This window comes from Ostreococcus lucimarinus, chromosome 17 (assembly GCF_000092065.1).
Source record: "Ostreococcus lucimarinus CCE9901 chromosome 17, complete sequence".
NCBI lineage: Eukaryota > Viridiplantae > Chlorophyta > Mamiellophyceae > Mamiellales > Bathycoccaceae > Ostreococcus > Ostreococcus sp. 'lucimarinus'.
This window is the reverse complement of record NC_009371.1, coordinates 217820-243352: the sequence shown is the minus strand read 5'-3', so window position 1 is coordinate 243352 and position 25533 is coordinate 217820. Positions and strand designations below refer to the sequence as shown.

Sequence of the window (25533 nt, the reverse complement as noted above, 5' to 3'; positions counted from 1 at the left end):
TTCCCGAAGACGTCGTCGTCGTCGTTCGCCCCCGCCGCGCGATCCTCTCGTCTCGTCTTTACGCGATGACACAAAAAACACGGCCCTTTTGAGTCCCTCCCCTTGAGTCCCAGACCCTCAGTTCGACCCTGAAAACCGCCCCGCCACTTCGCGCCGCGTCGCGCCGCGGCTCGCGCCTTCGCCGCGCGCGTCGCGCGTTCGATGGCGTCTCCTCACCTCGCGCGCGCGTCCTCGCTCGTCCGCGGCGCGTTCACCGTCGCCAGCGGTGGATTCGCCGGTTCCGTGTCCGCGGTCACCGGCCTCGGCGGCGCCGTCGTCTTCATCCCCGCCCTGAGCAAGCTCGGATACGAGGCGCGACACATCGTCGGCACCGCCGTCGTCGCCGTCACGGGCGCGACCGCGGCCGGGAGCTTCGCGTACGCGCAGAACGGCGTGAGCGATGTCCCGGCGGCGGTGACGGTGGGCTGCGTCGGCGCGGCGTGCACGCCGGTGGGACAGTTGCTCGCGAAACGGTTGAGCGGAAAGACGCTGCGAAAGATGCTCGGGGGAGCGTTGATACTGTGCTCGCCGAGCGCGATGCTGAAGAAGCACGCGGAGGAGGTGGAGGAAGCGGGGAAGGACGCGAAGGAGGGCTGGGCGATTAAACGCGAGCGGGAACCGGCGACGAATACGTGGGAAATCGTGCGGAATCAGTTTTTAGATCGACACGATAAGTGGGGCGGATGGATGGAAGCGCTGCGTGGGGAGCGGGAGATGCTGGCGCTCGGTGTGGCGTGTGGGTTACTGCAAGGGACGGTGGGCGTCGGCGGCGGGGTATTGGTGTCGGCGTATCTCACGGGGATGACGGATATGGAGGTGCATAGGATTTGTGGGACCGCGCTCTTGGCGACGGTGTTGACGAATTTGGCGGTGAGTACGGCGCACTTTAGGAACGGGAACGTAAAATTCCGATCGGCCGCGCTCTTGGCGGGATCCGCGATGGCGTGTTCGTATCTCGTGGCGAAGAACCTATCGCTGCAAATTCCCGAGGCGCACGTGAAACAATTCATCGTCGTCGCGCTCATTTCCAGCGGGGTTTCCATGCTGAAATAAATCGCTTCACGCTCCCGTTGTTTTCATATTATTGCCCATGCCGCCAGATTCCTTTGCAAATCCTTTCATTGATTATCAGACGCGTCGGCGGCGCGCGTGCGTTGTTTAAATCTTCAATAAGAAGTCGTTGTCATTAACATTACTCACGGTTCTAATTTGCGCGTGAAATCCATCGCTGGTTTTCAATATCCAAGATACATATCGCGCCCTAATATCGTTTCATATCAATGACGACGTCGGTTACGCACCGCGTCGCTGCTATATTTTACGGGTTTGCGACTCGCGCGAGTCGCAAAACATACACACTCTCTATAACTCTCTCTATATACCCACCCTCTCTATATGTTACCTTCAGCGTCTCGTCGGGTCACCCTCCGAGTTAATCTCACTGAAAACAAAGTTTGAACATCCTTCATACTTCTCGTTCACCATCAAACCTTCGCCCCACTCCTCGATCATTTGCGCGTCTCGCGCAACGCGTCGCAAGAAATCAATCGGTTCTTTGAGCTCGTCTGAAGTGTATCCGACGACTTCTTCCAGGATCGGCACCTCGTCCCAAGTGATCTTCAAGTACGATAGCGATGAAGCCACAGCGGCGGCGGCGAGGAGTGATGGCGCGAATTTCAATCCCTCGTGTCCGTACGCCGAGAGCTCGACCAAGTAGTACGTCGTCTCCTTGAAGCACGTCGGCATGTCACCGTAGTCGGCGAACCCGGAACCGCAAAAGTCGATTCGATCGGGGAATCTTCGCAGTCGATTCGTCGAGCGCAAAACGCTCTCGACGTAGGCTTCGGCGAACGAAAACGCCGTCGGGCGGATCAGCGCGTAGTTCATCTCTCGCAACAGCGCGCGCTCGGCGAGCAAGAGCTGCTCGCGCGTGAACGACGACACTTGTGCATAGCGCGCGAAAACGTTCGCCGAAGGCGTCGTTACTTCCGTCACTTTCGCCGCAACGAATACACACGTGATGCCCAAGCGCTTGAGCTTGTTGCACAAAGGATGTTGCGCATCCATAGCGTGCAAAACTCTGTCGCCGTCGAGCGCGCGCAGCGGCTTGGCTTCCACAGGCTCGCTCCCGCTTCCGTGTCGCTGCAAAAACGTATCCGGAACTCGATGCGTCAAGAACGTATCCACGTACACGATCGCAAGATGTAACGTCTCATCCGTGAGCGACATCGCATTGTGCTGTTCCGCCATCCAATCGACGAGCTGTTGTCGAATCGCCACGCTGCGAAGGTTGAACGAGTTTTAAACGCGTCGTCAGTCTCTCAAACTTGTAAATGTACCGCCACCCATCCACGTCGCGAAATCCCCCCAACGCCCGCGCGCGCCCGCGTTTGATCACCAACATCTCGCGACGCCCATCACGATCGACGACGCGTCGCATCACCCTCCGAATTCTCATCCTCGAATCCGTCGTCGCCGTTTCGAATTCAAACGTCTTCGCGTTCGCGCGCGTTCGCTCGCTCGTCTCAAATCACGCACTTGAAATACTTCCCATCCACCACGTACGGCGCCAACACGTTCGCCTTCACCCGTTCCTGCTCCCGTCTTCCTCCCCTGACGCTAAACGGATAATCCACGCTGTTCGTCGCCACCATTCCTCTCGCCGTCGCTGTCGTTCAAACACCGCGCGGTCAGTCGTTTGAATTTTTTCAAACTCTTCGAGCGCGAATTCAAACCCGCAATGCGCCCTTCCCATCAAACGTACCTCTCGTCGCGTCCATCGATTCCGTGCATCGAAAATCATTCTCTCGACTCCGCGCCCGCTTCGTCGCCTTCGCCCGCGCCTCGCTCGCGCCGTCGTCGTCGCCCCCGTCGCCGCGCGCCCGCTTCGCCTCGCCGTCGCCCCTCGCCTCGCTCGCGCCCGTCCGCGCGCGCCCCCGCGCGGCGCCGCCGCGATTCGTGAGATCGATCAACGGTTGAGAATTTTGTCGCCCGCGCGTCGCCGTCGGTTTCCCCGTCGCCGCGCCGCGCGCGCGCGCGGACCGTCGAACGTTCGCCATGGCGACCGCGCGTCGTTTAAACGCGCCTCGCGCCGTTCGACGCGTTCTGTCCGTGCCCGACGGTCCGTTCGCGCCGTGCGTTCGCGCGCGACGCGCGTCGCCCGCGCGAGTATTATTCCCGCGTCGTCCCGCGTCGCCCGCGCGTGAGGCGCGCTCGCGGGCGCGCGCGCGCGTGTCGCGCCGTCGGTTCGCGCGCGCGTCGGTTTGAAAAACGTTTGAAAAAGCGTCCGTCCGACCGATGTACAAACCATCGTCTCACTGTTTACGCACACGATTCGAACACGATTCGGACATTCGGCGTCCGAACGTCCGTCCGACCGATGTGCAAACCATCGTCGCACTGTTTACGCACACGATTCGAACACGATTCGGACATTCGGCGTCCGAACGCCCGTCCAACCGTCCCCGGCGACGCGCGCGACGCGGCGACGCGCGACCGACGCCGCGGGCGTCGCGCGCGCGGTGATCGACGCGCCTCGTCCACCACGACGCCGGCATGGACTCGCCCGCGCGCGACGCGCGACGCTCGAGCGACGACGCGCGACGCGCGAGCGACGACGACGCGACGACGACGACGCGCTCCTCGACGCGCGCGACGCCGTATCGACGCCCGTACGTCGCGCCGTGGATCGCGAACACGCCGACGCCGGCGACGCGTCGATCGCCACGCGCGCGCGCGCGCGCGCGCGGGCGCGACGAGGGAGGGAGGAATCGCGGGCGCGCGCGGACGCGGCGGACGCCGGCGCGCGCGCGGGCGACGGCGTTCGCGGCGACGCTGCGCGACGCGGAGGCGCTGGCGATCGCGGCGCGCGCGGCGATGAGCGCTGGGGATCCGGTGAGACGCGCGGCGGCGACGCGGGCGCGGGCGAAGTGCGGGATGGGAGGGAGAGACGACGAGGCACGGGGGGCGGGCGGGACGCGCGAGGCGACGGCGGCGACGACGGGGCGGGGGATCAGGACGCGGTATCAAGGGGATTGGTTGGACGTGGGAGGGAAAGATGGGACGTGCGCGGTGGAGGAGTGCGTGGAGCGGTGGCGCGCGGCGCCGTTTGAGCCGTACGCGGGGAGAGGGAAGGATTGCGCGTACGCGGTGTGCGCGGGGGAGACGACGAGCGAACGCGCGAGACGCGGCGCGGCGACGGTGATGCGAGAGATTTCTCGCGAGTACGCGGCGCTGGGGCTGGGGACGCACGCATCGATGGTCGAAGGCGACGACGCGGGCTTGTTCGACGGCGCCGAGGACGGTGCGAGCGCGTCGACGCTTTCGGCGTTGGAGCGGTATTCGAGAACGTTGAGCGCGGCGGCGCAGCGCGCGGCTGAGCTCGGCGCGCTCGGTCCGCGAATGTGCGTGATTTACGTCGTCATTCCCGACGAAGTCGAAGATATCGACGCCTTGACCGTGATCGCGCTCGCATCGCACGTCATGAGCGCCGCGACGGCGTCGGTGGCGCGACGCTTCTTGTCCGTCTCCGTGCAAGCGATTCCGTCGTCGTGGTGCGAAGACGCGTACTCTTGGTCATCCACGAGCGTGCGAGCGATGGCGTTCAACGTCTTCACTAAACTCACCAGACCTACGGTGACGCGGGGATTGTCGCTCCCGAACGATCATCTCAACGATGCCCCGCGAAGTTTTCGCACCTCCGAGACGACGGACGGGCGCGAGGGCGTCTCGGGCGCCGCCGTCGTCGGCAGGCGAACGCCGCACCCGTTGTTTAGGATTCCAGAGACGTCGAGCGAGCGCAATCTCCCACCGTTTCCCGCGTACGAGCCGCTATACACGTTGACGCCCGAAATCGACGACGACGACTCGCGTGTTCGTGGCTTGCACTGCGCGTACGTCGTGGCGGCGTCGCGATGGATCGTCGCCTCGTGGTCCGACTCACACGGCGAATTCCTCACGCTCGAGGCCGAACCGTTCGCGGACGAGGCCGACTGCCTCGCGACTGGCTTGCGATGGCTCATAGATCGAACGAGCGCACTCGCCGAGCAGTTGGCGTTCGCGTACGGCGCGAAAGCGAATGAGCGATTAAAGTTTCAGCGCGCGGCGATTTGTCGCCTGGGTGCGCCGTCATCGGCGGAGCGCGCGGCGCTGGAAACAGCGTGCAAAGCTGCGCCCGCACCGCTCGATCGCGATTTCTTGACGCGTCTGGAGATGACATGCTTTGAGCCCGACTCCGTGCCCGCGCGCATCGCCGCCCTGGTGCCGACCACGGCGCGCGATGTGTCATTCGTCGCGGAGAGCGTCGAGGAGACCAAGACCGTCAAGACGTACGCGGCGCCGCCGTGTGCGCAGAAATCATTCCGCGTCGCATTCAACACCAACGTATCGAGCGCGCGCGTGCGAGCGCTCGACGCCACGACAGATATGAACACGCTGAAGCATTTGGCCGCGCTATACGCCACGCGTCTGTCGCAGCTCGGAATGATGTGCTTGAGCGAAAACATCGCGGATGAATTTGGAAGCATTCGCGCGCCGCTCCCGCTGCACGCCGAGGTGTGCGTGCGGTTCGCCAGCACGCTCCAGACGCTCGAGGCGAACGGGGAGCAGTAGTAAGTAGGTAGAAGGGAGTTACACTAGGGGGTTTAGAATTGACAAACTACGCAGCAAAATCTATTCATTCTCTGGAAATCTCGATCGCCGGAGCGTCCGCGTCAGAAGACCAACGAAACGCGCTCGCTTGCATTTGCTCCATGTCTTCCTCCTCCTCCTCGTCTTCTTCATATTTCGCCGCGGACGTCTCGGAGTAATACCCTTGTTGCGCGCCGAAATCGCCTCGACCCTGCCCGCTCGGCGCGTCGATGACTCGCAGCGCGAGCAGCGAAATCATCGCCGTCGCCCCGCACCCAATCAACGTTTTCCTCAACATCTCCACCACCGGTCGCACGGTGTACGTCCCCAAAAGTCTATCCCTCGCCAGCATCTCCGGATCCTTCACGTACACCTGCCCATCGTACCACCCCGTCTCCTCGTACTCCACCGTCGCGCTCAACAACCTGTCGCGCACGTACGACCACCCGTTGTACATGTTCAACACCATCGCCGCCGTCGCTCCCGACGCCCCCACGAGCGCGCTCACGCACGTCTCCGTGAACTGACTCGTCGGATCGTACGACTCACACGCGATCGGGTACGCGACGACGCCGTAAAAGAACCCAAACAGCCCCGTCACGCGCGCCGCGTAGCCGGCCGCGCCGCGCGTCGGCCACGACTGCACCACCCCGTCCCTGAGCTCCTCGTACTGCGCCCGCGGCCGCTGATCCCGCGGCACCGGGCACGCGTCGTCCATCGCGTCCAACAGCGATCCCTCGCGCGCGTCCGACGCGCGCGCGACGACGCGCGCGCGCGCGACGCGCGACGTCATCGCGTTACGCGTCCCTTCGCATCGCCGCGTCGTCGCGCGCGTCGCGCGTCGCGTCGTCGCGCGCGCGCCACCGCGCGGCGGCATCGCGTCACGCGCGTCGCGCGGGCTCGCGTTCGCACGCATCGCGCGTCGCGGTCTCGCGTCGACGCGCGCGCGATGACGGGCACGCGCCGGTCGTCACGAAAATCCCACACACATGGCGTTCCGCGGCGCACAATACGCAAACGGCGACCGACCACCCCGAGAGATGTTCCGTGTATCACCCACGACGACGCGAGACTCGGATAAGGTCGGCCGACGCCGCGCCGCGCGCGACACTCTCGAACGACGCGCGCGATGGCGCTCACGGTGCGTCTCGCGCGCGACGCGCGCGCGACAAAAATATTCGCGCGCTCGATCGCGTCGCCGTCGCGCGCGCGCGTAGGGACGCGCGCGCGCGAACGGCGGGAAAAACGCGACGCGCGGCGATCGACGCGCGGCGATCGCGGGTCGACGGCGATCGCTTCGACGGGACGCGACGACGAAGGCGAACGCGCGCGAGACGCGCGCGGAGGACTGACGAATGGAATGAAATCGTGCGATCGCTTCCACGAGCGCAGATGAACGTTTCCGCGAAGGTGCGCCGAGCGATGCGCGATGGACCGAGCGGGCGGGCGATCGGGCTTTGGAACCCGGCGAGACGCGAGGCGAGCGCGACGCGCGCGACGAGACGCGCGCGGAGGCGCGAGGGGGATGAATGCGAAGGCGCGCGATGCGATGCGCGCGGAGACTGACGATGTGACGCGCGTGATGACGCGGTGCGATAGGTTTCCGCGTTCGCCGGCGCGAAGATCAACGCGGCGCGCCAAACCAAGGCGCGCCGCGCGACGGCGGTGGTGCGCGCCGAAGGCACGGACTACGGTCTCGGCTTGCAGTGCTCGCCGACGGCGAACAAGAACATCGACCCGAAGGGACGCGCGAAGGTGCCGCTCGAGCTCGAGGACATGCCGCTTCCGTTGAACACGTTCAAGAACAAGGAACCGTTCACGGGTAAGGTGCGCTCCGTCGAGCGCATCGTCGGCCCGAACGCGACTGGCGAAACGTGCCACATCATCATCGAACACGGTGGTAAGATGCCGTTCTGGGAAGGTCAATCGTACGGTGTCATCCCGCCGGGTACCAAGGTGAACTCCAAGGGTAAGGAAGTGCCGCACGGCGTGCGCTTGTACTCCATCGCGTCGTCCCGTTACGGCGACTCCTACGACGGCCAAACCGCGACCTTGTGCGTTCGCCGTGCGACGTACTGGGATCCGGAAATGAACGCCGAAGATCCGGCCAAGAAGGGCATCTGCTCCAACTTCTTGTGCGACGCCAAGCCGGGTGCCGAAGTCATGATGACTGGCCCGACTGGTCAAGTCATGCTCTTGCCGAAGGACCCGGCGACGCCGGTCATCATGGTCGCCACCGGTACCGGTATCGCCCCGATGCGCTCCTACATTCGCCGATTCTTCCTCGAAGACGTCCCGAACTGGGAATTCAAGGGTCTCGCGTGGTTGTTCATGGGTGTCGCTAACTCTGACGCCAAGTTGTACGACGACGAGTTCCAAGAGTGCGCCAAGCGTTTCCCGGATCAGTTCCGCATCGACTACGCGCTCTCCCGCGAAGACACCAACAAGAACGGTGGTAAGATGTACATCCAAGACAAGGTTGAAGAGTACAAGGACCAAGTGTTCCAACTCCTCGACGGCGGCGCTCACATGTACTTCTGCGGTCTCAAGGGTATGATGCCGGGCATCTTGTCCATGTTGGAAGGCGTGTGCAAGGAGAAGGGCATCAGCTACGAAGAATGGCTCGAAGGCCTCAAGAAGAAGGGCCAATGGCACGTCGAGGTGTACTAAGCGCCTTAGCCCGCGAATCGCAGCGTTTGGTTGATCCCTCAATGCGGAAACGCGTTGAAGTTTGTTATCCGAGAAAAAATATCCACTACTTCGTCGCGCCACGCGCGGCGTCACTCTTCCCCTCGTACCATCGTCGACGATGAACGCCCCGCGGGCGCTCCAGCGCCACGAATCTATGGAAATCGCATTCTCTCGCGCGCTCGAACTCGATCGTCACCGCGCCGCCGTGGACGACGCGAAGAAGCGCGCCGCTGAGCAACGGTGCGACTACCAAGCCTTTCGCCAGCTCGTGCTCGGAGCCAACTTGAAACCGATCGAGAAATCGCGAACGGCGGCGGCGACGACGACGTCGCGAGTGTTTCATGCGGCTCAGAGTCACGACGTTCAGATCTCGAACGTCGCGTTCGATCTACGTCGCCCGCGCGCGTCCGAGGTCAACGGCGGCGGTTCGTTGACCGCGCCGTCGCCGCGCGCGCCGCGCACGGCGGATGAATTCGCGCGCGCATGGCGACGCACGTGCGGAACCGACGACGCGTTGAAGACACAATTCTTGTTCGACTTTCCGCTCGACGCGTTCGAGTCAGTGTTCAAGGTTGAGATCGGGTTGGACGCGTTGCGCGATTTCGTTCGACTGATTCGCGCTCGCGTCGAGCGAGACGAAAATTGCGTCGAGCGTGCGGCGAGCATTCTGTGCGCGCTGACGCGCTGTGGTTGCTTTCGCGCGCACTTACGTTTGGCCGGGACCGCGACCGCGACCGCGGCGTTGGAAACGCTGCGTCTCGCCAAACCGAGCGACGCCGTCGAATGCGCGCGCCAGGCGTGGGGCGTCGCCGAGTAGGAGGAAGTTGATGGGACGATTGTTTTTGATGATGCTTTTGTTGTGTTTACATACAAAACAAAGCGCTGCTACTAGCTAAATGTCAACCCGCTTAGAACGGAGAGACGCCGCCAATGTTTTGGAAGTTCACGAGCAAGTTGTGGCCGAACGGATCGGAGACGTGGTCAATCAAGTTCTTCACCGGGCCTTCACCCGTCATCACGGCTTGCGCGCCGCACGCGAAGCACGCCATCATCGCAAGACGACCGTTCTTGATTTCCTTGACACGCATCTTCGCCATGTCGGACTTGCCTTGGCCCATGATGTTGAAGAAACCACCCGGGTATGCCGGTTCGCCGGAGCCCCCGAGCATCTTTTCCCAGCCGATGAGTTCTTGCTTGCCCATGGAGCCCGGGTTCCAGTAATCTTGCGCGCGGCGAAGTTCAGCAAAGTTCATCAACGCGGCGTTGATCCAGAAGATCGTGAACGGGTTGGCCCAGTAATCGTACGTGCCTTGCGCCGGGATCATACCCGCCTTGTACCAGACCAAGCCGGTTTCTTGCGGGATGATGCCGAGGCCGCCGAGCACCTCCGGGGCAACCATACCGGCCACACCGAGCATTGCCCATCGACCGTGGATCACTTCAGAGTACGCCAACCATTGCGGGTTGATGAAACCACCGGCACCTTCCGGGTCGGACAACCCGAGCGGATCGAACCCGTAGTCGCCCGGCAAAGAGCCGTCGAGGTAAGACAACGACTGGTCAGAGTTCCCGAGCACGTACAACGGCGCGAGGTCATCCGTCTTGCGCGCCGCCTTCTGTAAAACACACAAAAACACGCATTCGTCGTCAGTCACCGCGCGTCTCGTCTCGTCTCGCGCGCGCTCGCCCAACCCCCACGATTGGCGAGTCACGACTCAACAAATCACCCAAATCTTTGAACCCCGTCGCGAGATACGGTGCGCGATCGTATCAACGCCCCGATCGCCATCGCCCCTCCCTCGCGCGCGCGCCCTCGCGCGCGCGCCCTCGCGACGCCGTCGATCCGCCGCAAACTTTTCCCATCCACAGTTTCGCGCCGTCGTTCGTCCCACCGCGCGTTCGCGCGCGTCGTCACACCGCCCGAACGTCCGAAACGCGATCCCGCATCGCGCGCGCGCGTCGTCGAATCGTCGCACCTTGACCGGCGCCGGCGCGGCCTCGGCCTCGGTTTCGCCCTCGGCGCGCACGACCACGGTCGCGCGCTTCGCGCAGCGCTTCGTCGCGCGCGCGGGGGCGCTCGCGAGGGTGACGGTGTTCAAGGTTCGCGCGAACATCGGGGTGCGTGCGGGAATGAGGCCGCGCGCCGCGCGCCCGCGCGCGATCGATCGACCGCGTCGTTCGCGCGCGAAACTCGCGTCGAGGTTCACCGCGCGCGAGCGAAACTCGGCGCGCGTTTCGCTCGCGCGCGGTGAACCTCGATCGATCGATCGCGCGCGCGGGCGCCGCGACGACGACACGGCGCTTTCGCGCGCGCACTACGAACGATGGTTGGGAACGATACTGGGCTTAAATCATCGTCGTATGCGTGCGTTATCACACGCCACCAGATTATTTACACACCGCGCTACAACGGCGGCGACCGACGCGCGCGCGCCGCCGTCGCCATCGCGCGACGCGCGCGCCGCGCTCGAGCGCCCGCGCCGCGCGACGATCGATCGAACGCGCGACGTCGATGTCGCGCGCGGCGCAGGCGGCGGCGCAGGCGGCGGCGCGGAACCGCGCGCGGGTGGTTTTGGAACACATCGAAAAGGCGGACGGCGGCGACGGCGACGGCGACGGCGACGACGCGCGCGGCGCGGAGGGCGCGCGCGCGGACGCGCCGGGAAAGCGACGACGGTCCGGCGCGAGCGAGGACGCGGAGGGAGGGGAACGGGACGAGGATGGCGACGCGCGAGGACGCGCGGGCGCGGGACGGGGCGACGGCGCGAGCTCGTCGAACGCGTCGAGACGCGAGGGCGCGCGAACGGGCGTGACGGAGGACGAGTTGGCGACGATGCTCGGGCAGGAGATGTCGGTGGAAGAGCGCGCGGAGGCGATCAACACCTTGCTGCGGGAGAAGAAGATTGACGTGTTCGGACGGGGCGGGGGGTTGGTGTACGCGCGAGTGCGCGAGGCGCAGGCGGCGAAGTTTAAGGGTTTGAGCACGGAAGATATGCTGGTGTATCAGATCATTCAGCACGCCGGGAACGCGGGGATGTGGACGAAGGAGCTGAAACAGCGGTCGAATCTACCGGTGCCGCAGATTACGAAGATTTTCAAGACGCTCGAGGCGAGAAAGTTGATCAAATCCGTCAAGCACGTGGCGCAACAAAATCGAAAGGTGTACATGCTGTACGAGCTCGAACCGAGCCGAGAGATCACTGGCGGGGCGTGGTACACCGAGCAGGAGTACGACGCCGAATTTATCAGCGTGTTGCGCGAGCAGTGCGTGAAATTCATCTACTCGCGCGAGCGCGTGACGCTGAAAGAAGTGAGCGATTTCGTTCGCGCGAGCGAGCTCAGTCGCATCGATCTCGGACAGGATGAAGTTTTACAAATAGTCAACACGCTCGTGTACGACGGCAAGGTGGATGAAATCAAAGACGAGTCTCAGGACGACGGGATGGGTAAGGCAGACGAGGATTTCCAGCCGATCACGTTTTACACGCGAGCGGCGCTGCCGGTTCCCGAGTCCAACGCCTACACCGACATCCCGTGTGGGGTGTGTCCGGTGATCAACGAGTGTCGCCCGGACGGGCTGATCAACCCATCGTCGTGCGAGTACATGACGGCGTGGTTGAACTTTTAGCAATCGAGTCGCGACGCGTCGACGCGTGCAATACGATGTTCCGACCACCGCGACGAACCAAACGAACGAACGCGCGCGCACGACACGCGATGCGCGATGCGGTTACAACGAAAATCGTCGCTCTCGCGCGAAGCGGTAAAAACGCGCGCGTCGGCGCTGGATGCGAATCCAGTCTCGTCTCGCCTCGCGCTCATCGCCCCCTCGGTGTGTCGGCATAACGAACCGCCGACCGACCGACGATGCGCGCCGCCGCGCGCCCGCGTCGCGTCGCGCCGCCGCCGCCCGGCGCGCGCCGCGCGCGCGCGCGCTCGCTGCCGAAGCTCTACGTCCCCGGCGACGCGATGGGCGGCGAGAGCGCCGAGGCCAAGGCGGCGAAGACGCTGCGCCGACTGTTCACGTTCGTCGCGATTCGCGTCGTGCAGAGCCACCTCGAGGGCGCGGGAAACGACGGAGGATTCGCGCCGCAGGTCACGGGGCGCGACGGGACGTGCATGTGCCCGGATTACGACGACCTGCGACGCGCGATGGAGGGCGTGCCGCTGGGCGATGGGGACGAATGGTTGGACGCGTTCTTCGGGACGAATCCGGAGGTGGCGCTGCGGATTTGCGCGTGCAGGGAGACGTACATGGAGGAGTTTGATTACGCGCGCGCGAAGACGTTGGTGGAGGATATGATACGCAAAGGGAACGCGCAGTTGATGAAACGACACGCGACGAGGAGCTTTGGTTTAGAGGGTTCGGGAGACGAGCGAGAGACGTCGTGAAATATTTACGTTTACATAGACGCGTCTTCGTCTTCGTCTTCGCGTCGTCGTCGTCGTCGTCGTGCGCATCGCGGCGCTTCGAGAGGGCGTCACGCGTCCGAGATGTGTCGATCGAGCGCGGTGAGAATTTCGCGGAACGCCGGTCGACGCTCGGAGTCGCGGTGCCAGCACGCGCGGATGAGCTCGGTCGTGAATTCGGAGACGTTTGGCGGCAACGGTGGTCGAGACGTCGCCTCCGAGTCGCCGAGGATCGTCGAAGCGATTCGCACCGGTTGAATCCCTTTCCAGGGCTGCTTACCGCTGAGCGTTTCGCAAAGAATCATCGCAAACGAATATACGTCCACTTTTTCATCCGCGCGACCGTCGTCGAAGAGTTCGGGCGCCATGTAGTTGACCGTTCCCGCGCCGAGCGAACTCGGCGACAAGCTTGTGCGCACGGCGCGCGATACGCCAAAGTCTGAGAGCAACGCGCGAAGCGTGTCTTGCTCGATCAAAACATTCTGAGGCTTTAGATCTCGATGGATGATTTTTGGATTGAGTTCGTGTAGGTACGTCATCGCGCTCGAGATGTCTCGAGCGATGCGAAGCGTTTGCGTCTCCGCCAGAGGCGCTTCGGCGGCGGTAGAGCAGTGCAATACCTCGTGAAGACTCCCCCCATGAACGATTTGTAACATCAGACACATCGGTGACGAGCACGCGCCGTAAATTTTGACGATCGATGGATGGTTCACGGCGCGCATGATCTCGATCTCGCTTTGCAGCGTCATTCGATCGCTCTCGTCGTGCATGATTTTCAGCGCCACCTGCCGTTCGTTCCACTTCGCGCTGTACACGGTCGAATGACCGCCCGAGCCTAGCTTTTCGAAAACTTGCACATACCGTTCAAATTCATCGCTCGTGATGAACGCGAAAGAGGTGTCATCGACGTCGAGGGACTGCGCGATTTCGTGGGCAAACTCCGCCGCCGTCAATTCCACCGCTTCGTCGTCTTCGTCGATCGCGGATGCAAAAATCGCGGAAATCTCAGAGCCGCTCCTCGACTGATCGTCATCGTCGTTTTCGTCTTCCGCGTCGTCGTCGAACGCGCCCTCGCCATCGCGCGTGCGATCGCGAATGTCCACGGCGTGCTGATGAAACTCTTCGCTGTCCTGGGTGCGATTGACGTCGAGCGCCAAGTGCTCATCCACGCCGTCATCGGCGTCGAGCAAGGAATCGTTGCGAAGCCCCGCGGTGGCGACATCGAGCGAGTCCAATCGCGACACCACGTTACGCGTCAACGCGTTGGTGTGTGGAAAAATTGGCGCGTTGGACGCGCGATTGGACGCGACGAATCTATTCGGCGGCGGCGTCGGCGACTTCACGGGCGTTCTTCGTCGTCGAACCTCGCGCGCGCTCGTTTCGATCTTCGGTGCCGGTTCATCATCAACCTTCTTCTCGGTCGCCATCGCGAGCTCCAGCGCGCGTCGTCGCGCCCGTCGTCGCCGCGCGCACGCGAAACACGAGACGAACGACAGAAGCGCCGCCAGCGTACCGATCGTCGACCAAACGACGGCGATCGGCGCCGAAGCATCGTCACCGGGATCGATCACCGCCGACGCGCGCGCTTCCCTGATCACCTCCGCCATGGTTTCCACCGCGCGCGCGTACGCCTCCGCCTCCTCCGCCGCCGTCGTATCGTTCCCGCTCGCGAAAAAGTACCCCGCCGACGCGTCGTCGTCGTCGTCGTACGCCGACACCACCACCGCCTCGTACACCGTCCCTCGCACCACCGTCGACGCGTTCCCAAACCCTTCGTTTTCGCCATCACCCACCGGATCCACCGAAAAGATCAAACTCTCCGTCCAATTCCCCCGTATTCCTCCCTCGAGCGCCACCGCGCGATCGATCGCCGCGCTCCGCGCCCGCTTCGGCGCCCGCGCGACCCCTTTCCCCCCCCCGCGCTCGCCCAACCGCCCCAGGTGCACCTCCCGCGCGACCCGCTCGCCGTCGTTCCTCACCACGCGCGCCTCGATGCGCGCGTCGAAGCTCGCGTCGACGTCGAACCGCAGTTCGATCGCCGCGTCGAACGCGTCGACGTCGCCGCGCTCGCGCGTCGTCGTCGTCGTCCCGAACGCCCCTCCCGACGCGCCGTCGAACGCGAGCGCCAGCCCCGGTCGGACGTCGTCGACGCCGCGATGCTCTTCGAGCGCGCGCGCGTTGACGCGCGCCGTCGCGGCGCCGTCGCGCGTCGCGCCGCGCTCGACGTGCGCGCGCGCGACGCCGAACCGGGCACTCCTCGGCGCGTCGCGCGGTGTCTCGTCGTCGTCGCGCGTCGTCATCGCTCGAGATCGCGCCCGGACGCGCGAAAAGACGCGTCGCGTCGCTCGGCGCGAGATCGCGGCGATCGGGGCGCGCGCGCGCGCGCGTCGGCGATCGAATCGCGCGTCGGCGAGTGCGGATTGGATTCGCGAATCGATCGATTCGCGCGCGATTCGCGCGCGCGGGGGGCTCGAGCGTCGCGATCGCGCGCGATCGACGCGCGACGATCGACGCGAGCGGTGCGTCGCGCGCGAGGTCGATCGGACGCGCGGTGACGGCGCGACGCGCGCGAAACGATGGAGACGGCGCGAAGGGATGAAACGATGCGCGCGCCGAAGACGAACGCGCCGGCGCGACCCGACGCGTTCGCGGCGATCGACGCGCGCGCGGCGTTCGCGGTCGGCGCGCGGGTGCGCGTGCGGGACGGGGCGAACGAGGCGGACGGCGCGGACGCGCGCGAGGGCGTCGTGGCGGCGAGGCGGGGCGACGGCGCGAGCGCGACGGACGGCGAGGTCAAGTATTACGTGCGGTACGACGCGACGGGGGTCGCGGACGAGTGGGTGAGGGTCGAAAGGTTGACGAGCGCGGGTGGGGAGAGCGTGGGAGGGAGCGAGACCACGGGCGGGGGGTCGAGATCGGACGCGGCGACGGCGGCGAGAGCGGCGGCGGCGGCGGCGGCGGCGAGAAAGCGGAAGACGACGGGAGAGAAGGACGGGGGCGAGCGCGGCGAGGAGGGGGGGCGGAAGGTGCGGTGGATCGAGCTCGGGCGGTACATTTGCGATTGCTGGTTCGACTCGCCGTTTCCGGAGGAATACACCGACGAGCGAAAGCTATTTGTATGCGATTTTTGCTTAAAGTATCATCGGAAGCGGAGGGCGTACATCGCGCATAAGAAGACGTGCGAACTGCGACATCCGCCGGGGAATGAGATTTATAGGCATCCAGAGCGACAGGCGACGGAGAAATCGCCCGCGCGCGCGCAGTTGCGCATGTGGGAAGTGGACGGGTCGAACGCGACGACGTATTGTCAAAACTTGTGCCTCATCGCGAAACTCTTCTTGGATCACAAGACGCTGTATTACGACGTCGCCGCGTTTTACTTTTATGTCTTGACCGAACGGGACTTTGACGAGAGTGGAAAGCCGCTCTATCGAATAATCGGGTACTTCAGCAAGGAGAAGGGTCAAGTGGAGACGAATCTGGCGTGCATTCTCACGTTGCCGCCGTACCAGCGTCGCGGCTACGGGGGGTTTTTGATTGAGTTTTCGTACGAGCTCGCCAAACGCGAGGGACGCATCGGCACCCCGGAGCGACCTCTGAGCGATTTGGGGTTCGCTTCCTATCGAACGTACTGGAGCCGAGTGATTTACGAAAGTCTCAGCAGCACCAGCGCCGGCGGGGTGAACGTGGCGGAGCTGAGCAAAAAGACGAACATTCGCGTCGACGACATCGTCTCAACGCTACAGCCGTTTAGTTCGATTCGATTCTTCAAAGATCAAGGCTTCTTGAACATCACCAAGGAAGGTAAGCAGGATTTCAAAGCCGCGCAAGTCAAGCTTCGCGAAAAATGGAGCGAACTGCGCGTCATACCCGAACGACTACAGTTCGAGCCGAAAATCAACGCCGTCGTGGAAGTAGCTGAGAAGCGCCGCCGCACGCGTTTGTTCCAACGAGACATTTTGGAAAATAATGAGAAATGATTAGCTACGTAATATAGAGTTGTTATCACACACGATGCGTTGGATGTGACGGGATCGGGTTCATTCGCACACGCCGTCCCAAGGCGCGAGGCCGCAGGTGAAGAACTTGCGCCTATCGAACACGTCGCACCCCGCGTTCTCTTCCTCCGTCGCGGGTAAGATCTGGTTAGGATTTTCGGCTAATTGAGACACGCGCGACAAGAACGCTGACTTTCCGGAGATTGAGCCGCAATACGCGGCGTGTACGATGTACCCGCGATGCTCGCCGCTTCCGTCTTCGTCTAGATCCAAGTGCTGCGAGACGTCGAACGTCAGGTACGACGGTGCGACTTCCTGCGAGAGGGCGGTGATGATAACACCGTCTGCGCGAGCATTGGGCGCAATGTTCCATGTGAGCGAAGCTTGCTCGGTATCCGTCGCCTCGGGTTCGAGCGCCATCCAATCCTCCAGCAATTTCCCGACGTACTCATTCGGCCGCGCCCCGATTAAGCCCGTGTTGATGGCCTTTTGCTCCAGTGCGCCGCCAAAGTCCGAAAGCGTCACCAAGAGTGCGCCAGCGTCGAGCTTTTGCTTGATCAGCAAGCGCGGATCGCGCAGCAGCAGCGTCGACGCGTCGAGGAACAAGCACCCGTAGCCGGCGTTCACGAGAGTGTACACCACGTGCACTTTTCGCCACGTCCACACTACGCGCAAGGCTTTGCCTAAATCTCCACTCATATCTTCTTGTCCGGCTTGGATGCTCCCGTCTTTGTTCATGTGTTCGCCGAGGACGTCGATCATATCCGTATCTAAGAAGCACATCACCCCCGTGGCCACGCACTGCTTGAGCGTCGCGCGGTCGCTCACCATCACCGTCAACGCATCGGCCAATCCCGGTATGCGCTGGGCAGACTCGATGAAAAGCTTCGCCATGGGCCAATACGCGGAATTCGTGTACGTCATCAGACGCATTTGGCCGACTTGAGCGCCGTTGGCTTGCAAATGGTCGATCAAGCCCGGAATCGCTCCGGGTCGGTTGTGCAAGGACGCTAAACTTTGGTGCTTCGCTCTGTCGTGTCTCATCATTCGTCCGATATCGTCGCCTCGCGTCGTCTGTGGCGCGGCAAAGTAACCGCCGTTGATGGATTTAAAGTACTTTTGTTTCGCGCTCTCATCCGCCGGCTTTGACGGCGCCGCCTCTACGAAGTCTTCGTCGTCGTCGTACGCGTCCATCGTCGCACCAGGTTGATCCTCGACGGCATCACCCTCCGCCGCATCCTTCCTCTTTGTTTTCTCTTCCTTTTCGTCTTCGCGCGATTCCACTCGCCGTTCGACTCGACGGTCGTGACGAGCGTGTTGTCGCTTCGCCTCTCGCACGTGCGCCGCGGACAAGAAACCGCCCTCGCCGCCGTCGTGGTGCTGATGCGCCGCGCCGTGCGTCGTCGCGCGCGCCGGCGCCGGCGGTGTCGGCGCTGGTGGCGCCGGCGGTGGTTCGGACGTCGCGGCGCTCGCGCGCGCCACCGCGCGCCGCGCCGCCGCTCGATGCGCTCGCCTTCGCGCCTCTCGCCTCCGTTCGAGCTCCGAAACCGGCCCCGCGCGTCTCCCCGCGTCGCGCAGAAAATCACCCTCCCTGGAATCGTCCTCGAAATCCTCATCCACGACGACCGCCATCGCCTCTCGATCCGCGAGCGCATCCGCCTCCTCCGCGGTGTCCACGTCGCCGCTCGCGCGCGTCTGGTGATAACTCGCTCGCATCAACGCCGCCCCGAACGCCTTCCTCGCCGTTCGCATGAACGCGCTCTCCGGCGGCGGCGTCCCTCTCGCGTCGGGTTGCACCCCGAGCGCGCTCGCGCCCGCGCGTCCGCGCGCCGTGGACGCGACGCCCGCGCCGCTCGCGCACGCGCACGCCGTAACACCCAACGCCAACGCCGCGCACCGCGCGCGCGTCCAAAACCCACCCCGTCCGCGCGTCCGCCGCCGCTCGCCGCGCTCGACGTCGTCCGCGTCGTCGCCGTACCACCCATCGCGCGCGAGATCGCGCGCGAGCGCCGTGCGCGCGTCCGTCGTCGTCGCCGCGTCGTCGCGGCGCAACACCATCGCGTCGATCGCCGCCTCGCCTCGCCTCGCCGGCGCGCCGCGCGGTCGCGCGCACCGCTCGAGACGCGCGCCGCTCGCGCCGCGCGCGTTCGGCGCCCTCGGCGCGCGCGCTCGACGATCGCGTCGCGCGGTGCGGCGGCGACGGTCGCCGACGCCGCGAATCGACCGTCGAACCGTCGCTCGAGGTTCGATCGCGCGCGCGATCGAACCTCAGCGCGAGGTTCGACCGCGCCGCGCGAACCTCGACGTCGATCGACGCGACCGGCCGCGTCACATCGCGGCGCCGCCGACGTCGATGGCGCGCGACGACGCCGGCGCGCGCCGGACGACGCCGACGCGCGCGACGACGGCGAAGGGCGACGCCGAGGGACGCGCGCGCGCGCGCGATGGGTCGAAGAGCGGCGTGACGACGCCGAGTCGCGTCGATGAAGATGATTTCTGCGGCGACGACGGCGCGACGGAGGCGCGACGCGCGCGCGAGGACGAGGACGAGGACGCGCGCGAGGGCGCGGATCGCAGGCGGGATGATTTCGCGCGCGATTTTCTGGCGCGGAGCGGGTGCGTGGGGGAGGCGCGAAGACGCGCGGCGACGCCGCCGGCGACGCTGCGGCTGGAGTATTGGACGAGGGACGAGACGACGACGGAGGCGAAACGCGCGCACATCGATAGGTTGGACGACGAGCTGGGATATTACGGCGTGGAGGAACACATCGAGCGGACGGTGCTGAAAGGGAAACCGGTGGCGATCGAGACGAACATGTTTCCGTACGAGACGCCGCGCGGGGTGACGCACATGACGCTGTGGAGTCGGGAGGAGATGGACGGGGAGGCGATCGTGGATTGGACGTGCGCGTGGCTGCGGGAGAATAAACCGAACGTGACAGAATGGAATTTCGATTTAAATGAGAACCATTCCGTGGACGTGCCACATTATCACGTGTTTACGTACGAGCCCTCGGAGACGGCGCCGAAGACGAATGCGAAGAAACGAAAATTGAACGCGAGCGCGAGCGATCTTAGCGCGATTTGAAGACGACGAATTGAAATATAGGGACAGCTACATTCTAGAAAACAAAACAAGGCTACGCTAGGTTCTAAGGCTATCGCGTCGTCGTCGTCGTCGCGACTTCGAGGCTGGCGCGAACGACTTCGGCTTCGGCTGTCGGCGACGCCTTGTTGGCGTCGCTCCACTCGTTCCTTCGCTTCGTCTTTACTAAGGCGAATACGCGTTCGCCACGATCCACGAGCGATTCGAACGACGCGTGACGCCATTTTAAGTCCCCGCTCGGGGCGTCGGCAAACACCGGTCCGTGCGCGAGGAGAAGCAAAAGCGCGCTCGCGCACTCGGATCTGTTCAAAATCGACAGCTCCGTTCGACCTCCGTCGCGCGTTTCGGCGGCTGTGCGCTCGAGCATCTCGTCGAAAACGTCGAGCACGGACGCGGTAAATGCGTTCCAGTGCGCTCTGACCTCATCGCGCGACGCCGCATCGACATCGCTCCAACGCGGAGGCAAGGCGTACGGGTCTTCCTCCGAGTCGCGCCGCGTGGCCATTCTGTGCATCGCCACCGGCGCGACGATGATAGCGAGCCATTGTGCGACACTAGATTTACTGATATCGTCTGAGACGTGTCCGTCGTACGCCTTCAAAGCGTCGAACAGCACGCGCGCGCCGCCGTCGAAGTCGCGATTCGGCGATACCAAACTCTCCAAGTCGTACGTCAACGACGATTTGTTGGGCAACCGCGGTTTGAAAAATTCGTGCTGCACCGGAAACGCGTACTTCATCAACGTCGAGTGCCAGAGTAGCTTGAAACTCGCCTCGGAGTACCCGTTCTGCATCAAAGTCTCGATCTCTGACGCCACGCGACGAGGAGACGCCGACGCGAGCGTCGCCGCGTACGCCCTCAAAGCCGCTCGCAACTCTTTCGTCATCGTGAATCCATGACGCGCGGCGAGACGAATGGCACGCAACATCCGCACGGGATCTTCCCTCAAACTCACGTTCGTGTCGCCCACCGTACGAACGACGCCCGCGTGCGTGTCGTTCATCCCGCCGTGAAAGTCTAAAATTTCATTCCTCCACGGATCGTAATACATCGCATTCACCGTGAAATCGCGCCTCCTCGCGTTATCGTGCACCGCCAACAATCTCGCGAAATCATCCCGCGATCCATCCTCCGCGATCGTCTCCGTCGTCGACGCTCGTCGCGACGACGTCGTCGACGTCGAAGTCGCCTCGCGCTTCGCTCGCTCCGCGCGCCGCCGTCGCAACATCGCGTCGTAATCCGTCTCCCCACTCGCCGTCACCGGCGCGCCCTCCGCGTCCGCGCGCGTCGCGTCTTCCTCACTCTCGCCCTCGCCCTCGCCCTCGCCCTCGCTCTCAAAGCTCGCCACCTCGATCCACCGTCCCGCGTTCGCGCGCACCAGCGCCACTCGAAACCGTCGTCCCACCACCTTCGCCCGTCCATCCATCGCCGCCTCGATCTCCTCGTACGTCGCGCTCGTCACCAGATCCACGTCTCGCGGTTTCGCCCGCTCCCCGAGCGCGATCCAATCCCGCACCGCGCCTCCGACGACGTACGCGTCCGCCCCCGCCCGTCTTCGCAGCCGCTCGAGCGCGCGCGTCGTCCCCCCCGGCGCGTCTCGCGTCAATCGCGTCGCCCTCGGCACGCCGTGCTCGCGCTCCCGCACGACGGCGCATCGCGCGAATTGCTCTCGCAGCGATCGCGCGTAGCGCTCGCGGTCGCCCGGTCGCGGCGTCAGCGTCGTCGGCGGGAGTCTCGGCAGCGCGCGCTCGGTCGGCGGTCGGCGCCGCCGCGTCGCGCCGCGCGCGCGCGTCGACGCGCGCGCGTCGACGGACGTCGACGTCAGCGTCGTCGCCGCGCGCGCGCCGCGCGCGGCGCCGAGCGCGCGCTGGCACGCGCGCCGCGCGCGACGCATCGATGCGTCGGCGTCTGACGCCGCACACCGCGCCGTCGCGCGCGCGTCGACGCGCGGGCGTCGACGGAACGGAGACGCGCGCGTCGGCATGGCGCGCGCGGCGTCGCGCGCGGCGCGCGCGCGCGCCAAACGCGTCGACGGGACGCGCGCGGTCGCGCTGCGATGCGTCATCTTGTGCGCGTGCGTCGCGCGCGCGCGATGCGTCGCGCGCGGCGGAGGCGTCGCGACGGCGATGCGACGGACGACGATCGAGCGCGACGCGCGTCCGAGCGCGCGCGCGCGATCGACGGCGGCGACGGCGAGCGCGGCGACGCGACTGCGCGGCGGCGTGCTCGGGACGGGGACGCTCGTCGCCGAGTACGCGCTCGCGGATGGACAGACGTACGATTTGATCGTCGACACGGGAAGCGCGCGGACGTACGTGCCGTGTAAGGGATGCGCGCGGTGCGGGGAGCACGCGCACGGGTATTACGATTACGATCGGTCGATGGAATTCGAGAGGTTGGACTGCGGCGAGGCGAGCGACGCGACGCTTTGCGAGGAGACGATGAAGGGGACGTGTCAGAGCGATGGGAGGTGTTCGTACGTCGTGAGTTACGCGGAGGGGAGCTCGAGTCGTGGGTACGTCGTGCGGGACAGAGTGCGACTGGGGGAGGGGACGTTGAGCGCGATGTTGGCGTTCGGGTGCGAGGAGGCGGAGACGAACGCGATTTACGAGCAAAAGGCGGACGGATTGTTTGGATTCGGACGGGGAACGGCGACGGTGCACGCGCAATTGGCGAGCGCGGGATTGATTGAAAATGTGTTTTCGTTCTGCGTCGAGGGGTTCGGGGCGAATGGGGGGGTGTTGACGCTCGGGAGGTTTGATTTCGGCGCCGACGCGCCGGCGTTGGCGCGGACGCCGTTGGTCGCGGATCCCGCCAATCCCGCGTTTCACAACGTACGAACGAGTTCGTGGAAGCTGGGCGATAGTTTGATCGAGCATTTAAACTCGTACACGACGACGCTGGATTCGGGGACGACGTTTACGTTCGTTCCGCGAAGTGTGTGGGTCAGCTTCAAGACGCGATTGGACACGCAGGCGACGCAGGCGGGACTAGAGATCGTCGCGGGACCAGATCCACAGTACGACGACGTGTGCTACGGCGTTTCCGCGGCGGCGATGAACATGACGTTGAGTCAAAGCACCGTGAGCGAGTGGTTCCCGCCGCTCACGATCGCGTACGAAGGCGGAGTTTCGTTGACGCTCGGGCCGGAGAATTATCTCTTCGCGCACGAGACGAACTCGGCGGCGTTTTGTGTGGGTATTTTTGCGAATCCAAATAATCAGATTTTATTAGGGCAAATCACCATGCGCGATACGCTCATGGAGTTTGATGTCGCGAACTCTCGCGTAGGTATGGCGCCGGCGAATTGCAGGCGACTACGAGAAAAGTACACCCACGATTCCCCCGAGCCGACGCCGTCGAATTCATCTACGCCGAGCGGCGGTGGAGACGCATTGACGGAGGTGTTTGTTTCACTAGGGGCGTTAATCGTAGCGATTATAGGCGTTTGCTTCGGTTCAAAGAAGCTACAAAGGTCTGACGTGTTTGCGAACGCGTTTACGTGGGCGTCGAGAGGCAACGAAAGACAGTGGCAGCGGCTCGAGGACGACGTGTCGATCGACGCGCAGATAGAGATGAGTGATATGCCGTAGACAGTGGCAGCGGCTCGAGGACGACGTGTCGATCGACGCGCAGATAGAGATGAGTGATATGCCGTAGCGCGCATTGTGATCACAAATCACCATCTATTCCAGCGAAACTTGTTCCATTTGACGCTCATGTGCCCGCGGGCGTCGCCGTACGCCGTACGATCTCGCCACGATTCGCTCGCCCACTCGCACGGCGGTGCGACGTACGGCGACCACAAGATTCGCATCAAAAGCCGCGGTTGTCGTAAAAGCGTCTCAAGCTTTGGGAAGATGTACGGCGCGAGTAGAAACAGGTACTTCATTCTGAAGTACTCGGCGAAGTGTTCGTGGTGCGAGCTCGTCTGGAATCGTTCGGCGAGCACGGACATTGTTTCAATCGAAGGCAGTGGAATCGTCCCATCGTGCACGCGGGCGAGGTAATTCGCTTGCAACTCGGCGACTTGCCAGTGCGTGCCGAAGGGTAGAACGAATAGAATGTACCCGACGCGCGGCTCTGTAGGCAGCACGCAGTGCTCGAACAATCCGCTCGTCGGTCGGAGATTTTCCGCCATAAAGTTGAACTCGCGCCGGTACCCAGTGGCGAAAATGATCGCATCAAACTTTCCACTCGTGCCGTCGACGAAGAATACTTCGCGTCCTTGAATTCGATCGACGAGTGTGGCCCGCTTGATGCGTTGTAGCGCAAACTCTTTGAGCAAATCGCCCGAATCAGTCACGCCCGGGGAGATCCTGTGAACACACGGCCACCAATCGAAATACGTGTATCCAACGACGCCGAGCCAAGCGGGCGTGAATAGCGATATCCAATTCAAAAACGTGGCTATGCCATGCTTCAACCCACGACTCATGACGTATCGCTCGGTGCGAATGCTCAGGGTCACCGACGCAGCCGTCGTCGAAAGATCCTGCGCGATGTCCGATCCGCTCGCGGCACCGAGCCCGACGACGAGCACGTGACGATTGAGAAACGACGTCGGCTCGGTGTATTCACTCGAGTGCATCACGTCGCCCGTGAAAGAATCCAACCCGCGCACCACCGGAGTCTCGGGTTTGGTCAATTGCCCGGACGCGACCCACACGAAGTCGAACCTCTCCACGCGATGCGAGAGGTTCGAGTCTTTCCGCGGCGTCCCGCTCGCGATCGTCACTTCGAACTCGCCGTTCGCGCATTTTTCGACACTGATCACCTCCGCGTTCAGTTCAATCACTGAAGTTAACTGAAAAGCCGCAGCGTAGCCGCAGAGGTACTCCATCGTTTTCCGCCATCCAACGTAGGCCGGAAAAGATCGGGGCGCGGGATAGTCCGCGAAACAATTCGCCATCTTCGTCACGTTTTGTAAAACAGAGTTGAAAACTTTGCCTGATCGCCGCCCGTAAGCCCAGACGCCTCCCGGCGAGTCGCTTTTCTCGTAAGTGCACACCTTGAACCCGCGGCGTAACGCTGCTCTCGTCGCGCACAAGCCGGCGGCGCCGGCGCCGACGATGCATAGCCTTTTCGCACCGTTCGATCGCCCCTGGAGCGGATCCGCTTCGCCGACAGTCTTTCGACGCACACCAAGCGGAACCGACTCGCGCATTTTTTTCGCGTTCACGTACGCCATGACGCACCACGCTGGAAACATCGCCGCGAACGCGAACGCGATGTACTTGCAGCAGAGGCACAAGGCTCGAGCGAGCTCGACGCATACCCAAAACACCGGCGGTAAAAAGACAGCCCAAGCCAGGACGAACGCGGCGTAAAACAATAACGCGTCTTGCGTCGTCGGGAACTCGCGGTCGTCGAGAAATCGCATCGTGCGCGCGTAAATGTGCGGTCACACGTCCCGTCACATGTTGGCCGTCACATGTTGGTACGTCCAATGATGCGATCGAAACCGCCCGAGATCCGTCGATTTCGCGTTGAAAGCGCGCGATCCAAGAGATGAAAATAATTTCGATCGCCTCGATCGACGCTCGGTCGCGATCGACCGCGCACGCGCGCGCGAACTCAAACATTAGCGACGCTGCGGGGTGACAACCAACAGCCAACCGCCCTCCGCACACGTCGTCACGCGCTCGCGCGTCGTCGATC

General features: G+C 63.8%; 16 protein-coding genes across 16 annotated transcripts; 9 read left to right on the top strand and 7 right to left on the bottom strand.

Moving 5' to 3' along the window:
- Nucleotides 1-201: 201 nt before the first annotated feature.
- Nucleotides 202-1092, top strand: OSTLU_28337 (predicted protein; the record flags this gene model as incomplete). Its single annotated transcript, XM_001422205.1, has 1 exon — nucleotides 202-1092. The coding sequence occupies one exon, from the start codon at nucleotides 202-204 to the stop codon at nucleotides 1090-1092; it is 891 nt and encodes a 296-aa protein (XP_001422242.1).
- A 351-nt stretch (nucleotides 1093-1443) lies between these two features.
- OSTLU_28336 (predicted protein) lies at nucleotides 1444-2819 on the bottom strand (the record flags this gene model as incomplete). The annotated part of the gene is made up of 3 exons (XM_001422099.1): nucleotides 1444-2320; nucleotides 2578-2707; nucleotides 2804-2819. The coding sequence occupies 3 exons, from the start codon at nucleotides 2817-2819 to the stop codon at nucleotides 1444-1446; spliced, it is 1023 nt and encodes a 340-aa protein (XP_001422136.1).
- Nucleotides 2820-3915: 1096 nt separating this feature from the next.
- On the top strand, nucleotides 3916-5649 carry OSTLU_18717 (predicted protein; the record flags this gene model as incomplete). The annotated part of the gene is made up of 1 exon (XM_001422204.1): nucleotides 3916-5649. One exon carries the CDS (start codon nucleotides 3916-3918, stop codon nucleotides 5647-5649), a length of 1734 nt encoding a protein of 577 aa, XP_001422241.1.
- A 64-nt stretch (nucleotides 5650-5713) lies between these two features.
- On the bottom strand, nucleotides 5714-6385 carry OSTLU_42016 (predicted protein; the record flags this gene model as incomplete). Its single annotated transcript, XM_001422098.1, has 1 exon — nucleotides 5714-6385. One exon carries the CDS (start codon nucleotides 6383-6385, stop codon nucleotides 5714-5716), a length of 672 nt encoding a protein of 223 aa, XP_001422135.1.
- Nucleotides 6386-6786: 401 nt separating this feature from the next.
- Nucleotides 6787-8400, top strand: OSTLU_28333 (predicted protein). The gene is made up of 2 exons (XM_001422203.1): nucleotides 6787-6808; nucleotides 7267-8400. Exons 1-2 carry the CDS (start codon nucleotides 6797-6799, stop codon nucleotides 8335-8337), a joined length of 1083 nt encoding a protein of 360 aa, XP_001422240.1. The 5' UTR covers nucleotides 6787-6796; the 3' UTR covers nucleotides 8338-8400.
- A 76-nt stretch (nucleotides 8401-8476) lies between these two features.
- OSTLU_28332 (predicted protein) lies at nucleotides 8477-9175 on the top strand (the record flags this gene model as incomplete). Its single annotated transcript, XM_001422202.1, has 1 exon — nucleotides 8477-9175. One exon carries the CDS (start codon nucleotides 8477-8479, stop codon nucleotides 9173-9175), a length of 699 nt encoding a protein of 232 aa, XP_001422239.1.
- Nucleotides 9176-9197: 22 nt separating this feature from the next.
- lhca3 (photosystem I light harvesting complex, chlorophyll a/b binding) lies at nucleotides 9198-10490 on the bottom strand. The gene is made up of 2 exons (XM_001422097.1): nucleotides 10335-10490; nucleotides 9198-9974 (listed from the first exon to the last, which is right to left on the bottom strand). The coding sequence occupies exons 1-2, from the start codon at nucleotides 10470-10472 to the stop codon at nucleotides 9267-9269; spliced, it is 846 nt and encodes a 281-aa protein (XP_001422134.1). The 5' UTR covers nucleotides 10473-10490; the 3' UTR covers nucleotides 9198-9266.
- A 716-nt stretch (nucleotides 10491-11206) lies between these two features.
- OSTLU_42021 (predicted protein) lies at nucleotides 11207-11986 on the top strand (the record flags this gene model as incomplete). Its single annotated transcript, XM_001422201.1, has 1 exon — nucleotides 11207-11986. One exon carries the CDS (start codon nucleotides 11207-11209, stop codon nucleotides 11984-11986), a length of 780 nt encoding a protein of 259 aa, XP_001422238.1.
- Nucleotides 11987-12225: 239 nt separating this feature from the next.
- On the top strand, nucleotides 12226-12750 carry OSTLU_93944 (predicted protein; the record flags this gene model as incomplete). The annotated part of the gene is made up of 1 exon (XM_001422200.1): nucleotides 12226-12750. The coding sequence occupies one exon, from the start codon at nucleotides 12226-12228 to the stop codon at nucleotides 12748-12750; it is 525 nt and encodes a 174-aa protein (XP_001422237.1).
- An 89-nt stretch (nucleotides 12751-12839) lies between these two features.
- OSTLU_42011 (predicted protein) lies at nucleotides 12840-13625 on the bottom strand (the record flags this gene model as incomplete). The annotated part of the gene is made up of 1 exon (XM_001422096.1): nucleotides 12840-13625. A coding segment is annotated over one exon (786 nt), but the record flags the coding sequence as incomplete, so codon positions are not given.
- A 1746-nt stretch (nucleotides 13626-15371) lies between these two features.
- Nucleotides 15372-16748, top strand: HAM3501 (predicted protein; the record flags this gene model as incomplete). Its single annotated transcript, XM_001422199.1, has 1 exon — nucleotides 15372-16748. The coding sequence occupies one exon, from the start codon at nucleotides 15372-15374 to the stop codon at nucleotides 16746-16748; it is 1377 nt and encodes a 458-aa protein (XP_001422236.1).
- A 166-nt stretch (nucleotides 16749-16914) lies between these two features.
- On the bottom strand, nucleotides 16915-18824 carry OSTLU_25732 (predicted protein; the record flags this gene model as incomplete). Its single annotated transcript, XM_001422095.1, has 2 exons — nucleotides 16915-16927; nucleotides 16960-18824. 2 exons carry the CDS (start codon nucleotides 18822-18824, stop codon nucleotides 16915-16917), a joined length of 1878 nt encoding a protein of 625 aa, XP_001422132.1.
- Nucleotides 18825-19085: 261 nt separating this feature from the next.
- On the top strand, nucleotides 19086-19854 carry OSTLU_28325 (predicted protein; the record flags this gene model as incomplete). Its single annotated transcript, XM_001422198.1, has 1 exon — nucleotides 19086-19854. The coding sequence occupies exon 1, from the start codon at nucleotides 19120-19122 to the stop codon at nucleotides 19852-19854; it is 735 nt and encodes a 244-aa protein (XP_001422235.1). The 5' UTR covers nucleotides 19086-19119.
- A 70-nt stretch (nucleotides 19855-19924) lies between these two features.
- On the bottom strand, nucleotides 19925-21766 carry OSTLU_89537 (predicted protein; the record flags this gene model as incomplete). The annotated part of the gene is made up of 1 exon (XM_001422094.1): nucleotides 19925-21766. One exon carries the CDS (start codon nucleotides 21764-21766, stop codon nucleotides 19925-19927), a length of 1842 nt encoding a protein of 613 aa, XP_001422131.1.
- Nucleotides 21767-21998: 232 nt separating this feature from the next.
- OSTLU_28323 (predicted protein) lies at nucleotides 21999-23465 on the top strand (the record flags this gene model as incomplete). Its single annotated transcript, XM_001422197.1, has 1 exon — nucleotides 21999-23465. One exon carries the CDS (start codon nucleotides 21999-22001, stop codon nucleotides 23463-23465), a length of 1467 nt encoding a protein of 488 aa, XP_001422234.1.
- A 51-nt stretch (nucleotides 23466-23516) lies between these two features.
- OSTLU_28322 (predicted protein) lies at nucleotides 23517-25255 on the bottom strand (the record flags this gene model as incomplete). The annotated part of the gene is made up of 1 exon (XM_001422093.1): nucleotides 23517-25255. One exon carries the CDS (start codon nucleotides 25253-25255, stop codon nucleotides 23552-23554), a length of 1704 nt encoding a protein of 567 aa, XP_001422130.1. The 3' UTR covers nucleotides 23517-23551.
- Between the last annotated feature and the right edge of the window lie 278 nt (nucleotides 25256-25533).

Coding starts and splice junctions, on each gene's coding strand:
- lhca3 (XM_001422097.1), bottom strand. CDS start 10,472: ATGTTCGCGCGAACCTTGAACACCGTCACCCTCGCGAGCGCCCCCGCG. Junction 9,975..10,334: donor CCGCGCCGGCGCCGGTCAAG/GTGCGACGATTC, acceptor TGTGTTTTACAG/AAGGCGGCGCGCAAGACGGA.